This window comes from Ictidomys tridecemlineatus, chromosome 4 (genome assembly GCF_052094955.1).
Source record: "Ictidomys tridecemlineatus isolate mIctTri1 chromosome 4, mIctTri1.hap1, whole genome shotgun sequence".
Taxonomy (NCBI): domain Eukaryota; kingdom Metazoa; phylum Chordata; class Mammalia; order Rodentia; family Sciuridae; genus Ictidomys; species Ictidomys tridecemlineatus.
In genome coordinates, this window is record NC_135480.1 from 53,068,023 (window position 1) to 53,089,294 (window position 21,272).

The 21,272-nt window shown below is 38.9% G+C and overlaps 1 protein-coding gene across 5 annotated transcripts in view; it reads left to right on the plus strand.

Moving 5' to 3' along the window:
* Trim66 (tripartite motif containing 66) overlaps positions 1-21,272 on the plus strand; it is a 66,003-nt gene that overhangs the window by 1,737 nt on the left and 42,994 nt on the right. The window contains exons 2-3 of one of the 5 annotated variants that reach the window (XM_040284798.2): positions 1,126-1,322; positions 8,267-8,585. In XM_040284798.2, the coding sequence (XP_040140732.2) occupies positions 1,317-1,322; positions 8,267-8,585 (325 nt within the window). In that variant the 5' untranslated portion in view covers positions 1,126-1,316. Of the gene's footprint in view, positions 1-1,125; positions 1,323-8,266; positions 8,586-19,871; positions 19,918-19,986; positions 20,619-21,272 lie in introns of those variants that run through there. The other 4 variants (XM_078046514.1, XM_021727382.3, XM_040284799.2 and 1 more) reach the window with 4 other exon arrangements.

The window sequence follows — 21,272 nt, forward strand, 5'->3', positions numbered from 1 at the left end:
GTGCTCCCCCTCCCTATCCTACTATGAATCACCCTCCTTATAGCAAAGAAAACATTTGGCATTTGTTTTTTTGGGGATTGGCTAACTTCACTTAGCATTATCTTCTCTAACTCCACCCATTTACCTGCAAATGCCATAATTTTATTCTCTTTTACTGCTGAGTAATATTCCATTGCTGAGAATCGAACCCAGCACTTCGCAAGTGCTAGGTGAGCACTCTACTGCTGAGCCACAAACCCACCTCTGCTTCTTTATTTCTTTATCTTGGTGAGAGACATCATTGTCCATCGAGATCAGGCCTGAAAAATTGTTCCCAAGCCCTTATTTGCTCTTATACACTATTACCATCCTTTTAATTCTATATCTCTCAAATGTACTCCCTCCTTCAGCCCTAGAGTCACTGTCTTCATTCAGCTCCTCATCCTTTTTTATTTTTTTAGTTGTAGTTGGACACAATACCTTTATTTTATTTATTTTTATGTGGTGCTGAGGATCGAACCCAGTGCCTTGCACATGGTAGGCAAGTGCTTTATTGCTGAGCCACAATCCCAACCCAGCTCCTCATCTTCTTATTTGGAGTCTTCAAACCACTCTGTGATCACATTACCTGCATTCTAACCCTCAGCCAAACTCTATCCTTTACATCTTCTATCAGCTTAGTACTCCCAAAACATAACTGTCATTCTTTTATATGATCAAAAATTTCAGTGATTCCCTAATAGCAATAGAATACAGCCTACCTACCTTTCCAACCTTACCTCTGATTCTCACCTCAACAAGTTTTCTATTGCAGGCATACTTTACTTCTGTCGCCATTTTGCCTTTACTCATGCCTGGGATGTCCTTTCTCTTCCTGACTGCATAGCCTGAATCTTCCTCAATCTTTAAGCGCCATCCTACATTCTACTTCTTCCCCACTGTAGTCCACAATAATAGACCCAACATTTTCAAAGCACTTTGCAATTCACAAATGCATCTGCCTGAGAATTCAGCTCTACCAGCCTCATTTTATGCATGAAAAAAAATGCACAGAACTGAGTTACTTGCTGGAGAGTATACAGCTGGTAAGATATAGAGCCTGGGTCTGCTTTTACCTCAATGACCACTCCCTCTCTGACCTCACAGCATTATGGTATTCATCACTCCTTCAAACTTAATCATATACTGCCTGTGACCAGCAGAAAGAGGAGTCTTGGGAGTAGGAGGGTAAGATCTAAAAGGAGATCATCTTCTATTTGACATGGAAACTGGCCTATAAGTACTCAAGGATATGAATTGAGCTACTCAGAAACTACCTTTGAGAAGATGATCTGTCAATGAAGGTAAGCTGGGCAGAACAGTGGGAATGGAAATTAACCTTCAGGTATATTATAAGTGGGGCCTAGAGCAAGGATCAAGACTGTGCAAAGGGTAGAGGTAGAGTTCTGGATGCTAGGACACTGTTTCTAAGTAGTTTGCCAAGTTCCTTGGCTATAGAAGAGCTACATCCTGTTCTATAAGCCACCTGGCTGAACAGTGTGACTTAAAACATGGCTCATGTTCAGTATGGGTCAGTTTCCCTAAGTCTGATAGCTCTGAGAGAACAAAGTTCAGTTGTATATCTGCAAAAGTGAATAGCAGCTGGGATATTAGGCATTAGATGACCCATCCTCTTTACCAGACACATGGGACATGACCTTGGACATGAGCCCTGAGAGGTATCTTCTGTGACATCTTCTCTGAAGGAGAGCATGGCCTTGTGACATATCAGGTATTTGAGCTCCCTCAGCAAGTCAGGGCCTCAGAAAATACCTGTGAAATGAGTGGAAGAGAAATGATGCCAGGCTATAGCCTGGTAAGGCAGGTAAATGTGGTGCTGACCTTTTTCTATCTCTGAACTCTCTTAAGTGACCTTGGGAACACATTACATCCTAAGGAGGGCCTGATGATCCTTCTCCCTTTTCTTTTTCTCAGGGTTCTTGATTTCATCATCAGTCCTTCAGACTGCAACAATAGCTTGGATGCTTCCAGCCCCATCTTCTTAATCTCCATCTTTAGACTTGAACATTTATGTTCTTATGTTGTTTTCTTTTTTAAAGTAGAGTACTATTAATTCAAGATGGGGAAAGCCAGACTTTCTATTATTTTCTAAGTCAGAATTAGAGAAAAACTCAGAATTCTAAATTTATTTCAGAAAGAATTTAAAAATATATATGTAATAGAAAAAACAGTACAACATTAAAAATTTTCCTGAAAAAAGAAATCATAGTATGAATACTTCAAGTCATACCATCGCACAATGCTGTTTTCATTTCTGAATATCACCTTTCAGCTCTTGCTTACATGGAGACATAGAGATCTGCAAAGATGATGGTCATGTGTATTAATCCTTTTGTATTCTGCTTTTCATTTAATTCCATAATATTTTTCTGTAATACTACCCATTCTTCAGAATTATTTTTTTACAGCTGAATAGTAATTTACCTTCAGCATATACTGTAATTTATAAAGTCATTTTCTTGTTCTTGTTGTATTCTTTGCTGTTAGAGACAAGGATGCAACGAACACTTGTGTATATATAGTTTTTTATGTCAAATAACTTCTCTAGAATAAATTCCCAGGAGTGAGATTGCTGGATTATAGGGTATGGACCTTTTTTATTGTTCATTTTATGTTGCTATTTTTGTCCAAATGGATTGTATCAGTTTATGTTCCAGTAGTATTGTACAGTTACCAATCCCATTTCAACCTTTCTAGGCTTAGGAACTTTTATTTGCTTTTTTTTCAGTAGTTTCTCATGTATGGCATTTAGGGTGAAATTCATAAGATCACAGGTGAAGTTTTCTTCAGCACAAAGTAAAAATAATCCAATTTGGTGCTTAAGGGTTTCTAATAGTATTTCTTGTGGTGGATAGATTTTTTTTTAACTCATTGTACTAGATGACAATTATTTTCCTAAAAGCTTTGTTGGAAGCTGGGATGAAAAACCTTGCCTTTAAACATGTGATATCAAAACATGAAGAAAGAAATTCTATGATCTTTGAGAGCAGTTTATTCAATAGTACAAAAAAGACTAGCTTAAATAGTTAATTTAATTTCTGGGGATTAAATAAGTGGAAAGAACAAACAAGTTTGTGTTCATTTCCTAATTCTATTTTTTAATTATATTGAACAAACTTGCATAGTCTCCTTGAATCTCAGTTTTCTTGTCTTTTTAAAACATTTTTTTAGATGCTGATGAACCTTTATTTTGTTCATTTATTTATATGCAGTGCTGAGAATCGAACCCAGTGCCTCACACATGCTAGGCAAGTGCTCTACCACTGAGCCACAGCCCCAGCCCAGTTTTTTTTGTCTTAACAATGAAAAAAATTCACTCATTCATTTTACACATGTTTATTGAGTGCGTATTACATTCTAGCATAGGTGCCAGACAATAGGGGGCAAATATAATGATGAACAAGAAAGACAAAGTCCCACTCTAGGGTTAGGACCCTAGGACTGTGTCTAAAAAAAACAGTAAACAAGCAAACAAATAGTGTCTCATGTACAACACAGTCTAGCAAAGAGTGGATGCTCTTTCATTACCTAGTGTTTCTCCTTCACATTTTCTCCCTAAAATTAATACTAAATTTTGAAGATAATTTGTTCTTTACCACCCAAGCAAATATTCTTTGAAATTCTTACCTGCAATGTGATGTGGGATGATTTGTTCCTTCATTCATAGTTAAAGAAATTCAGTAGATATTTCCCTTTCCTCATATCCAGATGTTAATATTACCCCATGGAAGGAACAGAACCCATTCCTTCCATTCTATCAGTTCCATACTAAGGATTCCATTCTTTCCATACTAGCAGTTGATGTTTCATTTAGTCCAGGTTACTCCATGACTTAAAGCAGAGGTTATAAGGTGAATGCTGCTGGTATATGTTGTTTGACTTATGGTATGTTTTAAAATTTACTTAGTTGCTGCTATAGTTTGGATCTTAAATGACCCTACAAAGATTAATGTGGTATTGGCTTTTCCCATCACGGTACTATTAGGAGAGATTAGAGCCTTTAAGATGTGGGGCCTCCTGGGAGGTCTTTGGGCCTTTGTGGGTGTGCCTTTGGAGGGGATTGTGAGAGTCTAATCCCCTCTTCTCTTCTTCTTCCTCTTTCTCTTTCTCTCCTTGGCCACAAGGTAAGCTTGTTCTCCACCAGTGCCATCTGGCACCACCCCTACCACTGACCTAAAACCAGTGAGTCTATCTGATCATGAACTGGAATCTTTAAAACCGTGAGCCAAAATAAACCTTTTCTCTTTATAAGTTGGTTTTCTTAGGTATTTGATATAGTGATGAAAACCTGACAAACACAGTTGCCAAAATTTTAAAATTCAAATAAAAATTTAGATTTTTGGTATTTTGAAAAACAAAGATTTGGCAATACTGGACCCAATTTTTTTTAGGTGGGGACTTCACTATTTGATTGCCTGGCTCCTGTGGGCATTTGAGTTGCTCCCTGGTCTTAAGTATAGTCTTCCAAACTATATCCCATCCACTTGCCCATGATAGGGAAAAAGAGCTAAGTTATGGTAAAAAGCAGCCAGAAGAAGGGTATAGGTGAGAAAGGGATTATTTGACCTCTCCCTTTGTCCTCAGATCAGAGACTCATGTCTTGGATGTGCCTTTAATTCTTTACCCTCATAGAGTTACTTATTGCTATTCTAAAACAAAAATGAAATCCCTTTTTCTTTATATTCTTACCCCATATAGTGCTCACTGATGGTGGAAAGCCAAGCCACTTTTCTGAATTCCCAGGATTATCATGTGAGATCTAATGCAGCAGTTCTAATGTGGTCTGTAGAACCTGAGGGGGTCCCTGAGGTCAAAATTTTTTCATAATAAGATGTTTTTGATCTTTCCACTAAGTTAATATTGCATTGATGGTGGCAAAGCAATGATGTAAAAAACTTCTGGTGCTTTGGGCATTAAACTGGTATAAGTAATTTTATCTGTGTATTCTTTTTTTTTTTTAAAGGGAGAGAGAGAGAGAGAGAGAGAGAGAGATTTTTTAATATTTATTTAGTTTTTTAGTTTTCGGCGGACACAACATCTTTGTTTGTATGTGGCACTGAGGATGGAACCCAGGCTGCACACATGCCAGGCGAGCGCGCTACTGCCTGAGCCACATCCCCAGCCCAATCTGTGTATTCTTCACTAGGCATTTGTAGTTAAGAAGAAAAAAAAGAAGAAAAGCTAGTTTAAGCTAAGTGTGGTGGCATGTACGTATAGAACCAACTCTTCAAGAGAATCACTGGGGCCTGGGAGTTTGAAACACCAACCCTTAAAAATAAAAAAATAAAAATAAACTAGTTTAACTCAAGAATGTCCATGATGTAGAAGTAAAAATTTTATTAAATCTCAATTCTTGATTAAATGTTTTTTAATATTCTATTTGAAGAAATTAAAAGTATGAAAAAAGTAGTTCTGTTATATCTAAAAGTACTGTACTTTTGCTTTGACTTGTATTGTACTTTTACTAAACTAACTTCCCCCTCCTCAACCATGGAACTGAAATTTTACATGAAAGAACAACTAACAAACTGTGGTTATTCAGGCTTGGGAATTTGGCAGATATTTTTTCAAAAATAAACAGTTTATTTTGACAATGATAAAATTTAAGCTTCCAACAAAAATTAGAATACTGGTAAGTCTTAGCTGCCTCTATGAGCTTGACTCATTAATTCTGAAAGAATTTTCCAATGAAATTAGAAGTGATAAAAAAAGAAGTGATATTAAAGAATGTGATTTTTTTGCTATTGTGTTAAAAATGTGTTAGTATTTAGAATATTAGTGAAATAATTTTTCCAAGGGAGTACTTCTTGATGTTATAAAATTATGCTTGGGTAAAAGAGCAGTATAAGATATAAAATTATGCTTGGGTAAAAGTATAAGATAGTTCAGTGAATTTTAATTTAACAGTAAGTAAAGTTCACTGAGGTAGTTTCAGCTTCCATGTAATAATTAATATGTAAGAAACTATTACTTGCTAATTTTTTGCGTAGTACCAAAGAATATAAAAAAATATCTGAAAAGACTATTAAAATACTTCTATACATTTTTCTAAATGTTTTCTGTGTAAGACTGGGTTTTCTTCCTGTTCTGTAAACAAAACAATGTATAACAGATTGTAAAAGCAATCCATATAGGATTTCAGCTGTCTTGTATTACATCAGACTTTAAAAGTTTTGCAAAAATGAAAAAAACAATGTCACTCTTCTCATTAAATTTATTTTAAGAAATAGGACTGGAGATATAACTCAGTTGGTAGAGTGTTTACCTTGCATGCAAAAGGCTCTTGATTCAATCCCCAGCACCACGAAAGAAAAAAAAAAAAGAAATAGTTATTTTTCCTAAAAAGTATGTTTCATTAAATTTTTAAAGATTTTTTATTATTTTTTTTTGGTGGGTTGGGAGTACTGGGGATTGAACCCAGAGGTACTCTACCACTGAGCTACATCCCCAACCATTTTTATTGTTCTGTTCTGAGACTGGGTATTGGTTAAGTTACTGAGACTGACTTTGAATTTGTGATCTTCTTGTGTCAGCCTCCCCAGTCACTAGAATTATAGGCATGTGCCATTGCACCTGGATATTGTTAAAAGTTTTACTTATTTACTTATAAAAGTAACTAATTTACTCTTAATTTTTCTTTTGATGGTGGGGATTGAACCCAGGGCCTTGTACATACATGCTGATTATGAGCTATACTCCCAGCCCAGATTAATTGTTTCAAATGAATTAATATCTTATAAATTTCTCAGTTTTAATTTCTGATGTGGTAAACAGAAATAGATATAACCCACATAAACAAAATCTCTTTGGAGTCTTTAGTAATTAAAAACTGTAAGAGGGGTTCCAAGACCAAAATATTTGAGAACCAATGCTCTAATGAAATAAACTTTAGCCATGCTTAAACCTCCTAGTAAAGACCACCCTTACTTCTACTGGGGCTGCTTCTGTGGCTACTCTATGGAAAATAACTATTCCTGGAGCCTCAGAAGGAATTGTAGGTGATAATCTATTACTTTATGTAGTAGCATCTTTCTGACTCCAGACATCCTGGCCCCTCACAGTCCCAGCACCCTTCCTCTTTAATGGGTTTGGTTCCCAAAAACTTTGGGCTGAAATAAAATTTTTTTTAACTTGCATAATTACAGAATACCAGATTGAATTAAGTGGTTATGTTTTGTGTCTTAAATAAATACAAATGTAAAAGTAGACACACTTCCTTTTGGTTTCAGTTCTTATGCAATTATAATACCAAATACAATTTATAGTTACTAAAAATTTAAAAACCAAAGCAATCAAATTAACTATTAATTTCATATACAGATGATATTTTGCTAAAATTGCCACTACAATCCACTACAACTTAAATGTGGCACTTACTGTTGTGGATAAGTTCAGCAAACATATATTACAGTGATGGCTTAATTTCCCCACTTTCTCTATTCCAAACACTGTACAACATTCATCATTGTGTGTGATGATGTTGTTTAGACTTCATTGGCATATTGCATGCCTCTTTCTTTTCTCATCATCAATATTGCCTAGTGTGAACTAGATCATAAACTCAACACTGCTCTTAAAATCGTATCATGGTGGATACGTAGATGATCCAGAATGTTTACACTTTAAAAAAGCTCTATTATCTAATTTTAAAAAGTTGTTGGAGAGCACTGATGAACTGCTATGTGGATCTCAGCTTGAGAATGTTTCAGTAGGTCACAGTGTGACATTTGGAATCAGACTGGATTTGAAATTTGTCTCTGTGTATTACCTCACCTCTCTGGGCCCCAGTTTCCTCAACCTTTACCTAGTGGTTTTATTTAATTTGTGAAAAATAATAATCCCTATTTCCAAAGGTAGTTGTGAGGATTGAAATAGTCTAGAAAGCACCTGGTGTAAACTTGGCACTTAATAAATCTCATACCCTTTTCTAAAGTTAAAAATTGGATCAAACTTGTCCACCAATAAGAAATAGATCTGGGACACTTGAAGGCAAACATACCTTGTCAGAAAGATCTATTCTTGTAAACACCTCTAGGCTTTTTTTCCCCCTCACGGTAAAGATGATGTATTCTCTAAACCCAAGTACAGGGTTGAGGCTGAGGCACAAGCCTTCATCTCTGGGAAAGTGCATGACCTGGACTTCTGAGGTCTGAGGCTTTTCTGACCTGTTGAGGAACATCTCCTTCCCAAATATGGTAAATCAGTCTGCTTTTTGCTTTACTTACAGGGAGTGGAGCTTGCTCGTTGTACACGCTGCTTCACACCCGAGGATGTCAATGGAAAAGCCTCAGTCCCAGGCAGAGGCACCAGAAAGGGCATGGACATGTTCATGAACTTCAAGAGGCAGCCGCTAGCTGACCAGAAACTCTGCTCTAGGGATGGACACATGGAAGCTGTAGCACAGATGTGCTCATTGTGCCGACAGGACCTGCAAGATGAGGGCTCTTGGTTTCTACCATGCCAACATTTGTTCTGTAAGGACTGCTTCCAGGGCTTGATGCAGGAGTTAAACCATATTGCCAGGGCTTATGGGACTGTCCCAGATGGTAAGTACAAAAGCACCACAAGTTCACTTCCTTCTAGAGAACAGGTTTCTTCTTGTTTCTTAGGAACTGAGTTTCAAGCATAGACAAAATCAGAATTTAAATGCCCAAGGGACACTCATTGCTGAAAGCAACTCTTTGGGGAATCTGTGAGACAAAGCAAATCCTCTGATGCCTAATATATCTGTTTTGTAAACTGGGAACTTTTCATCTTTGGGATTTCCTTAAATTGGTGGTAGGCTAAGAAGCTTGTGAAGCTTTTAACCCAGGAGCAGTTACTTCCCATAGATAGCCAAGGTTTAACTGATTCTCTAGATGGAGAGGATGTGTTCTGGCTCACTAAACTGCCACCATAGAAGAAGAACAGCTGGACGTCTAGTGTTAGTCAGGAACAGATTTTGAACAGAATCACACTGACTAGTGAACCATTCAATATTTAAGTTGCTGCCCAGCCTGGTGAAGCCTGTGTCTTACTCCTGCATGTGTGGTTTCCTAGGAAACAATCTGAATTGAGAACTCTGAAGTCCTTGGAGACTGGAAGCAGGTCCTTTCATTTTAGTATTTTAGCACAGGGCACTTAGTACAGGAACAGTGTCTGTTGAATGAAATTGTACAAATAAATGGAAACATTTAGAAACATCATATTTGATGGTCTCCATTTGTTTAATTCTCTGCAGTATTTCCAAAGTGATTTGTAGCACAAATCTAGCTTTCTTTGAGGCATTGCTATTGACAGCTTTAAAGCTGAATCTTGAGCCCTCTGAACCTGTGGGCAAGCAACCTAACCTCTCTGAGCCTGCAGAAAGTTTGGAACACAGAAAAAATGTGGTCTATTTTGATTTTTAAATTTAACATGTAGCATGCCTATAATCCTAGAAACTCAAGAGGCTGAGGTGGGAGGATTGCAAGTTTGAGGCCAGTCTCAGCAATTTAGCAAGACCTGTCTCAAAGAAAAAATTGAAAAAAGGGCTATGGATGTAGCTCAGTTATAAAGTGCCCCTAGGTTCAATTCCCAATACCAAAAAACAAAAATAAATTAATATATGATTTTTTAAAAAATATTTTTTAGTTGTTGATGGACCTTTATTTTATTTATTTGAGGATCAAACCCAGTGCCTCAGGCATGTTAGGCAAGTGCTCTACCACTGAGCTGTTGAGAGCCACAGCCAAAGGGGCCCCAGCAAACTTCCAGCTGCCAGCAAGCTTCAGACTGCCCCAGCAACATCTAGCTGATTGGCTCCTCTGCGGTGATGTTCATTGGGCTGTTTCCCTGCCCTTCAGACTGCCAGCTGATGATTGGCTCACAGCTGCCCCAGCAACATCTAGCTGATTGGCTCCTCCACGGAGCTGCTCATTGGGTGACTTCTTTGGCTCTGCCCACGCAACCCAGCCAATCGGCCTCAAGAGGAGGAGGATTGTGGGAGGAAAAGGCTGGTGTGGGGGAGAGAGGCTTGTGGAAGCCGGTGGTGGCAGTTGGGCTCTGAGGGTTTTTCCCTGGAGCTGTTTTGTTTGGCGTTTGTAGTTCTAAAAATAAAGTTAGTTTCTTTTTGACAAGTGGCTCCTGATTTGTGCCAAGCCAGACTTCGGCACTGAGCCACAACCCCAGCCCCTAATATATGATTTTTAAACATAATTTAAACTTCATTCTTTGTCAAGTTTTTAATTTTAAGTTATAAACCATATTCTACTTAAAAGTGGAATAAATTTTAACAATTACTTTTAAAGGAACTATAATTAATATTTAAGCTTATTTATAAACTTTGTTATATTTACTTTGTAAATTAAATGTGTTTTCTTTCTTTTTAAGTACTTCAATTATCTGGAAAACAGGCATTCCTACTTACTTAACTCTTGGAAATACAGTAAATTTATAAATATAGTGAATCTTAAATATGCTTTAGCAGTGCTTACACTGTTGGGTGAATATCCAGCATATATATAAAGAACTCCTAAAGCTTAACAATAAAAAAATCTAATTAAAAAATAGGCAAAGACCTTAAATAGATACTTTTTCAAAGAAGATATATAAATGGCCAATAAGTAAATGAAAAAAAATGTTCAATATCACTAATCATTAGGGAAATCTGGCCTGGGGGTTGTGGCTCAGTGGTAGAGCACTTGCCTAGCATTTGTGAGGCACTAGGTTTGATTCTCAGCACTGCATATAAATAAATGAATAAAATAAAGGTTCATCAACACCTAAAAAAACCATTAGGGAAATCAAATAAAAAACTCAGTAAGGTACCACTACATGCTCATTAGGATGTCTATTAAACAAACAAACCAAAAAAGACCTAAATAATACCAAGTTTTGGCAAAGATACAGAGAAATTGGAATCCTGAACTGTTGGAATAGAAATTAGTACAGCTACTGTGAAAAATAATATGGTAGTTCCTCAGAAAATTAAAAATAGAATTACCGTATGATCCAGCAATTCCACTTCTGGTTATATAACCAAAAGGATTTAGAATAGGAACTTGAAGAGATATTTGTATACTCATGCTCATAGCAGCATTTGCAATATCCACAAGGTGGAAGCACCCTAGGTATCTACCAACAGAATGGATAAACACCAACAGAATGGATAAACAAAATGCTGTATAGCCATATAATGAAATAGTAATTAGTCTTAATAAGGAAGGAATTTCTGATGCATTCTGTTACACAGATGAACCTTGAAGGCACTATACTAAATGAAATAAACCGGTCACAAAAGAACAAGTACTATGTGATTTAGTTACATTAGGTCTTAGATTAGTCAAATTCATAGAAATAGAAAGTAGAATGGTGGTTTCTAGGGGATGGTGGAAATGGAGAGTGATTGTTTAATGGGTATAAGTTTCAGTTTTGCATTTATTTATTTATGGTACTGGGGATTGAACCCAGGGCACTCAGCCTCTGAGCTATATCCCCAGCCCTTTTTATTTGTTATTTTGAGACAGGGTCTTGCTAAGTTGCTGAAGCTGGCCCCAAACTTGTGATTTTCTTGCCTCAGTCTCCTGAAGTACCAGGATTATAGGTGGGCACCACTGCACCTGGCCTTGCCCATTTTATAATGGGGTCTTTGTTGTTGAATTGTATAAGTTTATTATGTATTCTGAGTATCAATCCCTTATTAGATATATGACTTACAAGTATTTTCTCACATTCAGTGAGTTGCTTTTTATTCTGTTGATGCACTAAAGTTTTTATTTATTTACTTTTTATTTTGTGGTGCTATGATCAAATCCAGGGCCTCACACATGCTAGGCAAGTACTACCATGAGCTACATTCTCAGCCCCAAGTGCTTAATTTTGATGAAGTCTTGATTTACCTATTTTTTTGTTTTGTTGCCTGTGCTTTTGATCTCATATCCAAGAAATAATTGCCAAATGCAAAGTCATGAAGTTTTCTTCTGAGAGTTTTATTATAGTTTTAGCTCTTAGAACTTTGATCTCACTTAAGATTTTTTTGTTTGTTTTATGGTGCTAAGGGTTGAACTCAGGGCCTTGTGCATGCTAGATAAGCAATTCAATTAATATTTTTAATGTGGACTAATAGTGTGTGTCTTGAAACTTCAACTCTAATGTTAGAAGATTAAATTCATATGAATGGTGATTATTAGAATCATAGTGTTTGTCACCAAGTTATTCTATGTGCAGTGGAGAATAAAAGTATAAGCTCCGCCAGGCATGATAGCACACTCCTGTTATCCTAGTGACTTGCAAGACTGAGGCAGGAGGATTGCAAGTTTGAGGCCAACCTCAGCAACTTATGAGGCCCTAAGCAAGCCCCTGTCTCAAAATGCAAAACAAAAAGTTCTAATTTCAATCCTTAGTAGTGAGAAAAAAATGGATTTAAAAGTATACACTTTGGTGTGAGTGTCAGTACTAATCTGCCTGCCACTTAATAGTTGTATAACTTGGGCAACATACTGCATTTGTTAGTGCTCTAGGTTTTTATTATCATTATTATTGTTATTTTCCTGTAAAATAAGGTTGATAATAATAGTAACTAGTTCAAAGAAATGTTATAAGATTAAATGAGAAGATACACATAAATGAAGCATTCTGAAATAATCTAGTATATAGTAAGAGTCTAAGAAATGTCAGAAATGTTGTTATTTAGAACTTGTAAAACTGTGATATGGACACAAACAAATACACAAAAATTGTGTTAGGTATAAACATGCTTGATTTGGAACCAGAGAAGCAGTTTATGGTGTATGTGACTGTTTTCATTATGTCTTATGGTCTAGTTAGGCCATTGTTACCTTCCATATTTGCCTTTATAGGTGAACAGTGGAATAAGATTCCTCTTTATTCTTGGAATTATTAGTAGTCTGTGCATTGTGGTATTTGTTGGTTTGTGTGTTTGTCTCCTGCACAGGTATTTATTGTCTGCTCTGGGTCAGGCTCTATGGCATTTAAAGTACAGAAATAAAAAGACAGGAGCTCATATTCTAATAAAGATAGATAAACATATTATTTAAAGTTTTATCAAAGGAACAATAACTCTGAGAGGTTCTCCATGCCTCAGGACTGGTGGATATAAGTTGCTCATTAAATATTTTCTGAAGGACTAAACACATGGAACCCCAATGAAAGTCAGGGTTGTCACCTTTCTATGGCAAGTCTAGTGAGATACCTAATAGTTGAACTCATATTTCTGGTTTGTAGTTTGAGAAACCATTCTTGGGTGTCTGATTATTTGGAAAGAGCTTTCAGTGGTGCTACTTTATCCATTAGAATAGGAGCACAGGCTTTCTCAAGAAGGTTTATCCTCTTTCTGCCATTGTGGAATTTTTAAAAGTAAAATGTGGAGTCAGGTAGAGGGATGGTAGGTAGATGGTTAGAGACTGAGGAATAAATAGGTTTCCTAGTATCTAGCCAGATGATGCTACATTGCATAGGGATGAATATATTTTCATAAATCTATTTCTCCTGGTTAAATGGAAGAGGGGCTTTGTCTGAATTCAGGGTCCATCCAGCTGGCTTTCAACTCTAACCTTTCAAAGTCTATACTCCTTATTGGGATTTAGAACTGAGGGGATGGCCTAAGGAGAGTATCTTCTCTTTCAACTGGACTGTGCCTTCCATTTCTATAACCCAACATAGAACATGATATAGAACAGAAATTGAAGTGAATATTTGCCTATATAGGAGACTATTTTTCACTTGTGACACTGTCCCTTTCCATTCTTTAATGTGGAGGTACAAAACACAATTATTGCTGGGCTCAAGGTAGCACATGCCTATAATCCCAGTGACTTGGAGGCTGAGGCAAGAGGATTGAAAATTTAAGGCCAGCCTCAGGAACTTAGTAAGGCCATGTCTCCAAATAAAAAAATAAAAAGACCTAGAGATGTAACTCAGTGGAAAAATGCCACTTGTTTGATCCCAGTACAGCCAAAACAAACAAAACCACATACAGTTAATTATCTAGCACTTACTATATTGAGCACTTGTTCCTGTATTATCTTTTCTAAACTTCACAGTAGCCTATAAGGTAGGACTAATCATTCTTATTTATAGATGAAAAACTTGGGGACCAGGGAATTTATGGCTTAAGTTCTAACAACTAGTAGGTGTCAGGTCAGGTGAAACTCAAATTGTCATCTACATTATAGCACTTTGTTTGAGGGGAGAGTCCACAGGCACCTTGAATCACTGAACTGATGGGGGTCCCAATGGAGGATTTATGAGGAAAGAACAAATCTTGCAGCCTGAATTATCACATGCAATTTTTTATTTGTTTATTTTTTAATTAGGAAACTTTTAACTTATAGATAAAATTGTATGTATTTACCATGTAAAGCATGATGTTTTGAAGTACAGATACCTTCTGGAATGACTAAATCCAGCTGATTAACCTATGAGTCATCTCACATTGTTATTTTGTGGTCAGAAGACTTTATATCCACTCTTTCTGCATTTTAAAGAATACAGTATATAAGTAACTACAATCACCATGCTGTATAATACATATCTTGAACTTATTTCTCCTACCTAGCTGAAATTTTGTATCCTTTGACCAACAATTACTAACCTGCTCTCTGTCTTAGCCCCTGGTAACCACCCTTCTACTTTCTACTTTATGAGATCAACTTTGTTAGATTCCACATAAGGGAGATTATGCAATATCTATCTTTCTGTGCCTGGCTTTTATTTCACTTAACATCATGTCCTTCAGGTTTATTCATGTTTCCCAAATGTTGGATTTCCCTTTTGTTCAAGGCTGAATAGTATTCCATCACAAAATACATATACCACATTTCCTTTATCCATTAATTCACTAAAGCACACTTAGGTTGACTTAGGTTGATTCCATATTGTGGCCATTGTGAATAATGCTGCAGGAGTGCCTATTATTTCTTCAACATACTGATTTCATTTCCTTTGGATGTATACCCAATAATGCAGCTGCTGAATCAAGTGTACATCTTTAAATTAATACAGCTATAACCAAGCTGAGATTCTCCCAAGCAACTCCAGAATACTAGGAAAATGGGTCTACATTACATCTGAGGTTCTGAGTAGACCAGCTGGGAAACATCTTTAAAAGCTGATGATGAGACCAGAGTAAAGGTTGGAGTATGCTGAGTACACAGTGGCTTAGCCCTGCAGTGGGATGACTAGAGCTGCAGGCTCTGTGCAGAAAGGCTGGATATTGGAAATGGAGCTACTCAGACAATCAGAGTATCTGCTCAGGGCTATAGATGATTCTCTACTTGAGATGGTTCAGCTTTTAATTTTTTGACTTTTATGATTGTGTGAAAGAATATACCCATACAATCATTCTGTTTTTCACTTTTAATACAATAGTCAATAAATTACAATGAAAACGTCAATACTTTATTATAAAATAGTATTTGTGTTAGATGATTTTGCCCAACTATAGGCTAATTTCAATGCTCTGAGTACTTTTAAGATAGGCTAGGATAAGCTATGATGTTTGGTAGGTTAGATGGATGAAATGGTTTTTCAATTTATGATATTTTCAATTTATGATGGGCTTATCAGGGCATAATTCTATCATAAGTTAAGAAGCATCTGTATTTCCTTTTAAGCCTAATTGAAAATGGTCCCCAGGTCAAATTCTACCCAGACAGTTAACAATTGAATACCAAAAGTGGTACTTTAAATAATTGTAGCAAGCTCTGAAGAGAGTCAGCATCCCTGAAATATTTACCTTATGCTGGCTCATCTTCAAGATTCTCAGGGTTCCTATGGTTGTATTTGTTGTTTGGGGGTAGATGGCAATTAATTGGGTATTTTCTTCCCTGTGTGAGTAAAAGGATCATCATTTTTTCCTCTTTAAAGCAACTAAATAATGCTGGTCACGTAATCCTAGTGACTCAGGAAGCTGAGGCAGGAGGATTACAAGTTCAAGGCCAGCCTCAGCAATTTAGTGAGGCCCTAGGCAACTTAATCAGACCCTATCTCAAAATACAAAATAATAATTAAAAAAAGGACTGGGGATAGCTCAGTGGTAGTGGGTCTCTGGGTTCAATTCCCTCCCCCCCCCCGACACACACACACACACACACAAACTAAATAACAAATTGTGTGGCTGAGAGACTTTGATTCTCAAATCTGAATTTCAGAATCTACCTATTTAAAATTTTGCTTTTCTCATTTTCAAAGTGGGGGATCTAATCAAGATGTGGGAAGAATAATGGTCTGAATGTCACAGTTCTAGAGCTCATCTGAACTCTAGCAAGAATTGACTGGACAATTCCAGACCATCTCTGCTTTTCAGGCTTGGATTTGATTAACTCTAAAAACATTAAATAACTACCACAGTTCCATGTTTCCTGAAGCTAGTTAAGGGTGACAGCATATTTCTCATACACTGCTAATACTAAAAGGGAGAACAATCACTGTCCCTTGGTGGGCAGGCCTTGGAGGTTTGGGGAAGATCCAAAGAAAGGGAAATGATGCAAGATGCTACAACCTCAAAGTCAGAGAGGGAAATGACTCTTATCTTAATGAGCAGCTCAGCTGGAGGGGTTCTAATGGTCTTTGGTGAGAATGGGAGGCAGGGGCTAAGATCTCAACCACAGGAGCCTGGGAGGCAGGTGACTGCTGTTTGTTTATTCAAGGTGCTGAATAGTATGTCCAACCTTCTGGGGGTCTGGTGCAGGCAGGGACCCAAGTCTCCTAGGAAGAGAGTAGGCTGCTGAGCTGTTCTGAATGGGTGTGTGGCAGGTGCAGAAGCTGGAGCTGCAAAGCCCTATCATTGGGGTGGCTTTTTAGTTCATGAACAGCTTCCTCACCTTAATTGGCTCTCTAGGGTCTTGGGAGTAGCACTGGCACCTCTGAACAGTACCTGTTACTGTGAGAACAATTCCCCTGGTACTGGGAAGGAGGCAGGCTGTGTTTGGGGGGATGTGCTTGCCCTGCTAGTACTGACTAGGAAGCTATGCTTGGAACAGATTTGCTGAGGGAAGGGAGTGCAAGGTTCTGTGATTGCTGGGCATGGTGGCACTTGCCTTAACTCTAGCAACTTGGGAGGCTATGACAGGAGAATCATAAGTTAAAGGCTAGCCTGAACAAATAAGTAAGACTCTTATTTGAGTGTAAAAATTAATTTTTTTTAAAAGACTGGGTATGTAGCTCAGTGGTAAAGTGACCCTGAGTTAAATCCTTAGTGTCACAAAAACAAGGTTCCTATGATGGAGGGGGGCCTGGAGGAACTTTTTGTCACTGGAACTCTCTCATTCAAGGAGGCTTGTCCTGAGTGAGTGCTGTAGAGGCCTGAGAATAGGAAAAGACCTTTCAGTTTGTCTCCAATGCTCACTTTACAGATGGGGCATTGGAACCCAGAAAAGGCCAAGATCCTGCTGAAGTTCACATAATTGTTCATGTGCAGAGCCAGGAAAAAAGTCTAACTCCCTTGCCTGGCAGTCCAGGGTTTGCTTGGGCTTGTAGGCTGTAAAAACTGCAGACCTAGATGGGGCTGGGGATGTGGCTCCAGCGGTGGCGTGCTTGCCTGGCATGTGTGTGGCCCGGGTTTGGTCCTCAGCACCACATACAAACAAAGATGTTGTGTCCGCAGAAAAAAACTAAAAAATAAATATTAAAAAAAAAAACTGCAGACCTAGAGTAATGTTGCTCTAGATTCTTCCCCCATTGTCTTTCTTCCCAGGCCCAGCTGGAAATGGGGTCATTCATTGGCTTTGCATGGAGTTTATCAGTATATCAAATTTTGGACTGACACTTTGAGATTTAGGGTCAAAAGAGGCAGAGGTACTATCAAATGAGATGAGCCCTCCTCTCACCTATATCTTCAACATTCCACTGAAGATATTTTCTTGGCATAAAAACCCTATCTCAGCTAAGTGGATCCTAGGACTATGGGTTCTGAAGGCTGTGAACCATATGTTCATCTCCACAGCCTCATCTAGTCACCTGACTTTCACGTTCAGCTTATGACTTCACTCAGATCTGTTGCTGCTCAGTCTCCTGGATATTCCTGGTTGACCTCAGCTTATTCTGTATTCCTTCCTATAGTGATATTTTTTTTTCTGATATCATTGTACCTATTGCCATTCTGAGTTATGTTCCCAAATTCTGTAGCTTCAACCCTGATCATTCCCTCTGACTCTGGGCCTACATTTTAGCTACCTAAAGCCTACCAGTTTCTTTCAGTTCAGAATAGAAACTTGGTGCCTTCAAGTCTCTTCCCAATAGGGACTCAAATTAATTTTATAGCCTCATTTCCTACCATTTCTCAACATGTCTTAGCCTTACTAATATTCTCCTAAAGAGGACCTACATTTTGGCATTTATAATCTGTTTATAATGTTCCCTCTTTCTGAATTCCCTTTCCTTTTTAGAAACATCCTACCCAAATTTAAAGGTCCAGCTCAAATGTGAATCAGTTATCAGAACTAGAGCTCACAGGAATGAGAGTGGCCTTGGGAACAAACAGGAACCCCCAAATCATAATTGAATCCCAAAGGGTGAGGTTAGAACAACTTAAGAAGCTGTTGCTGTAGGGTAGATGTGGGTAATTTTTTGTATAAAAGAGTAAATAGTAAATGTTTATGTCTTTGCTAGACATAAGTCTGTCACAACTACTTAATTCTGCCATTGTAGCACAAAAGCAGCCATTAACAACAGAAATGAAATAGGCATGATTATGTTCCAATAAATGGTTCCATAACCATGTTATTTATTTGCAAAAACAGGCAGGCTGTAGTTTTCTGACCTGTTTTAGGCACTGGGGAAATTGGGTGAGTTTGAACTTATGGGTGTCATCAAATAGGAATAACCAGGCAGGGATAGAAAAATATGGAAAGAGGGGCTGGAATTGTGGCTCAGTGGTAGAGCGTTTGCCTAGCACGGGTGGGACCTGGGTTCGATCTTCAGCACCACATAAAATAAAGGAATTGTGTTGTGTCCATCTACACCTAATTTTTTTTTTAAAGTCTATCCCAGGGCAATAAAAAAAAAAGAAAAATATGAAAGGATAAGATGGGATTTGGCAATTGCCCTCTTCCTCTTCCACCTGTCTCTGTTCATGACAGCCTATCCACTTAACTCAACATACCACTGCTACCCACAACATCCAATTTTGGTCATGTCCTACCAGTTCTGTCTCTCTCCCACCCCCACCCGATACCAGGGATTGAACCTAGGGGCACTTAACCACTGAACCACATCCTGAGTTCTTTTTATATTTTATTTGAGACAGGGTCTCACTGAGTTGCTTAGGGCTTCCTTAAATTGCTGAGACTGGCTTTGAACTCACAATCCTCCTGTCTTAGCCTCCCAGGCTGTTGGAATTATAGGCATGTGCCATCAAACCCAGCTCTTCTGTCCCTTTGTTCCACTTCTGCCCTCATCGAGGATTTCATTAATACTTAACTGGACAAGCCTCCTTTCTGACCTCCCTGCTTCCAGTTCACCATGATAATCAGTTGTAAAGCCCAGCTCAGTCATGGTTCAGAACCTTTTTGCATTTTCTTTTAGTATAAAGGACAGGCTCCTTAGCTTAGCATTCAGAGCCTTTCAGAGCTTACTCTCCTGCCAGTCTCTCCAAGTTCATTCCCTGCAGCTCCCCCTCATTCAGATTTTGTAATTATCCAGTACTTGAAGTCTTGCTACATCCTAATGTCTTTCCTCCAACTCGACCCTGTTTTTCCTTCCTGCTTATGTGTGACTTTATCTCTCTGGGGGGTAGATTTAGCTGCCAAGGGGCACACCTTCCAGGACCATTGTGCATCAAAAATATGTGTGTTCTCCATCTGAAGTCCTAATCCTCTGCTTGTGACGGACCTTTGGTCACTATAGCAACTGACTGTGACGTCACAGGATAAGGACTTCAGGTGAAGTGGCAGGAGCCAGGTGAGTGTGTAGGAGAGAGATTTTAATGTCTGACGTAGGCCCCCCCACACACCCTCCTTTAGTGCTGGGGGCATGGAGGGATCTCTCGGGCTCCTGCTGTTTTTTAAAATGATGCAGTGAGAGTGTGTGCCTGGCATCTGCGTGCTGCAGCAGTATGGGGCTGTCAGAGTGTGTCAACTTGAGCTCTGGCTGTGCAGGCACCGCTGCTGCGTGAGCCTGTTATTCCATTCTGGATTGCTATTTTGATACCCAGATTGCATCATTCTTCCTACGTATAAACAGGGGGTCCCCAGGGCCCCGCAGCTACTCACTTCTCCACCAACACTGTTGTTGTGATGAGCTCTATTTAAATGAGCTGCCGGATCGGGGCAGGTTCCAGCCACACATGAGCATTGTCATTTTGGGGAACATGGAGGGCTGAAGGATTTTTGGATCGAGTCCTAAAAGGCTGAGAGTGATGGCCTCCCGAGCTGTGCAGAGGGCGACAGAGCTAGTTCCTGAAAGTTGAAAATCTCGTTTTCTTCCTTCTGAGCTTCTATTCCAAGGCACCCAGAGGATTAGGAAGGAGATGCAGCTAGGAAGAGAGTCGCCTCTTTGAGGTCTCCCTCTTGCTGTTCAGTTTGGCAAAATTGCTGCAGAGGCTTCGAGATAAACAGGAACAGGAGGAGTCAACCAAGCTCTCTCTTGCAGGAGCATCTCAGGTGAGCTAGAGAAATGCAGCCCTGGCTGTGCATCAAAGCAAGGAGGAGAAGCTCCAGGCTGCTCCCCCTACCCCACCCACAACCCAGCTCCCTGAGGCTTAGGCCTTGTAGCCTTGCTGGCTGCAGCATGCGGGGGGGGGGGGTGCTCCTGGGCTCCTGGCAAGCACCATCCTCTGGGACCTGTGGTGGTCTTACCTGTCGCTCCTCTGACTTCTCTCCTCTGACTTCTCTCCAAGGTGTTGCTCTAATCACAGGGCAGCAGGGCGACAGGTAAGCCTGCAGGCTGCCAGGGGCAAAATTGGCAATCATCTTAGGGGTGTCTTGAATTGAAGTCTATCTTTCTAGCAGAGACTGAGCATCTGAAGAGTGGGTGCAGCATGTTTCTTGAAGGTGATACTCTCTGAATTATGGGTTAGAGGTCGACTTCAGGCGTTGTGGTAGGGCCCTTACCTGATGCTTTCTGGGGCTGTCTGGAGTGGAACGGCATGAGTAGTTAGTGAGAATGACCAACCTGTAAGAGCATGCAACCAGAGTGTTTTTCCACCTTGCTTAGTGCTTGGTAGAGGCACAGTGAGGTAGAGTGTCTTACCTGTGGCTATAGAGGGAATCAAGGACTGTTCAGTGGTTCAGGGTACCCCCTGTTTTACAAGGGCT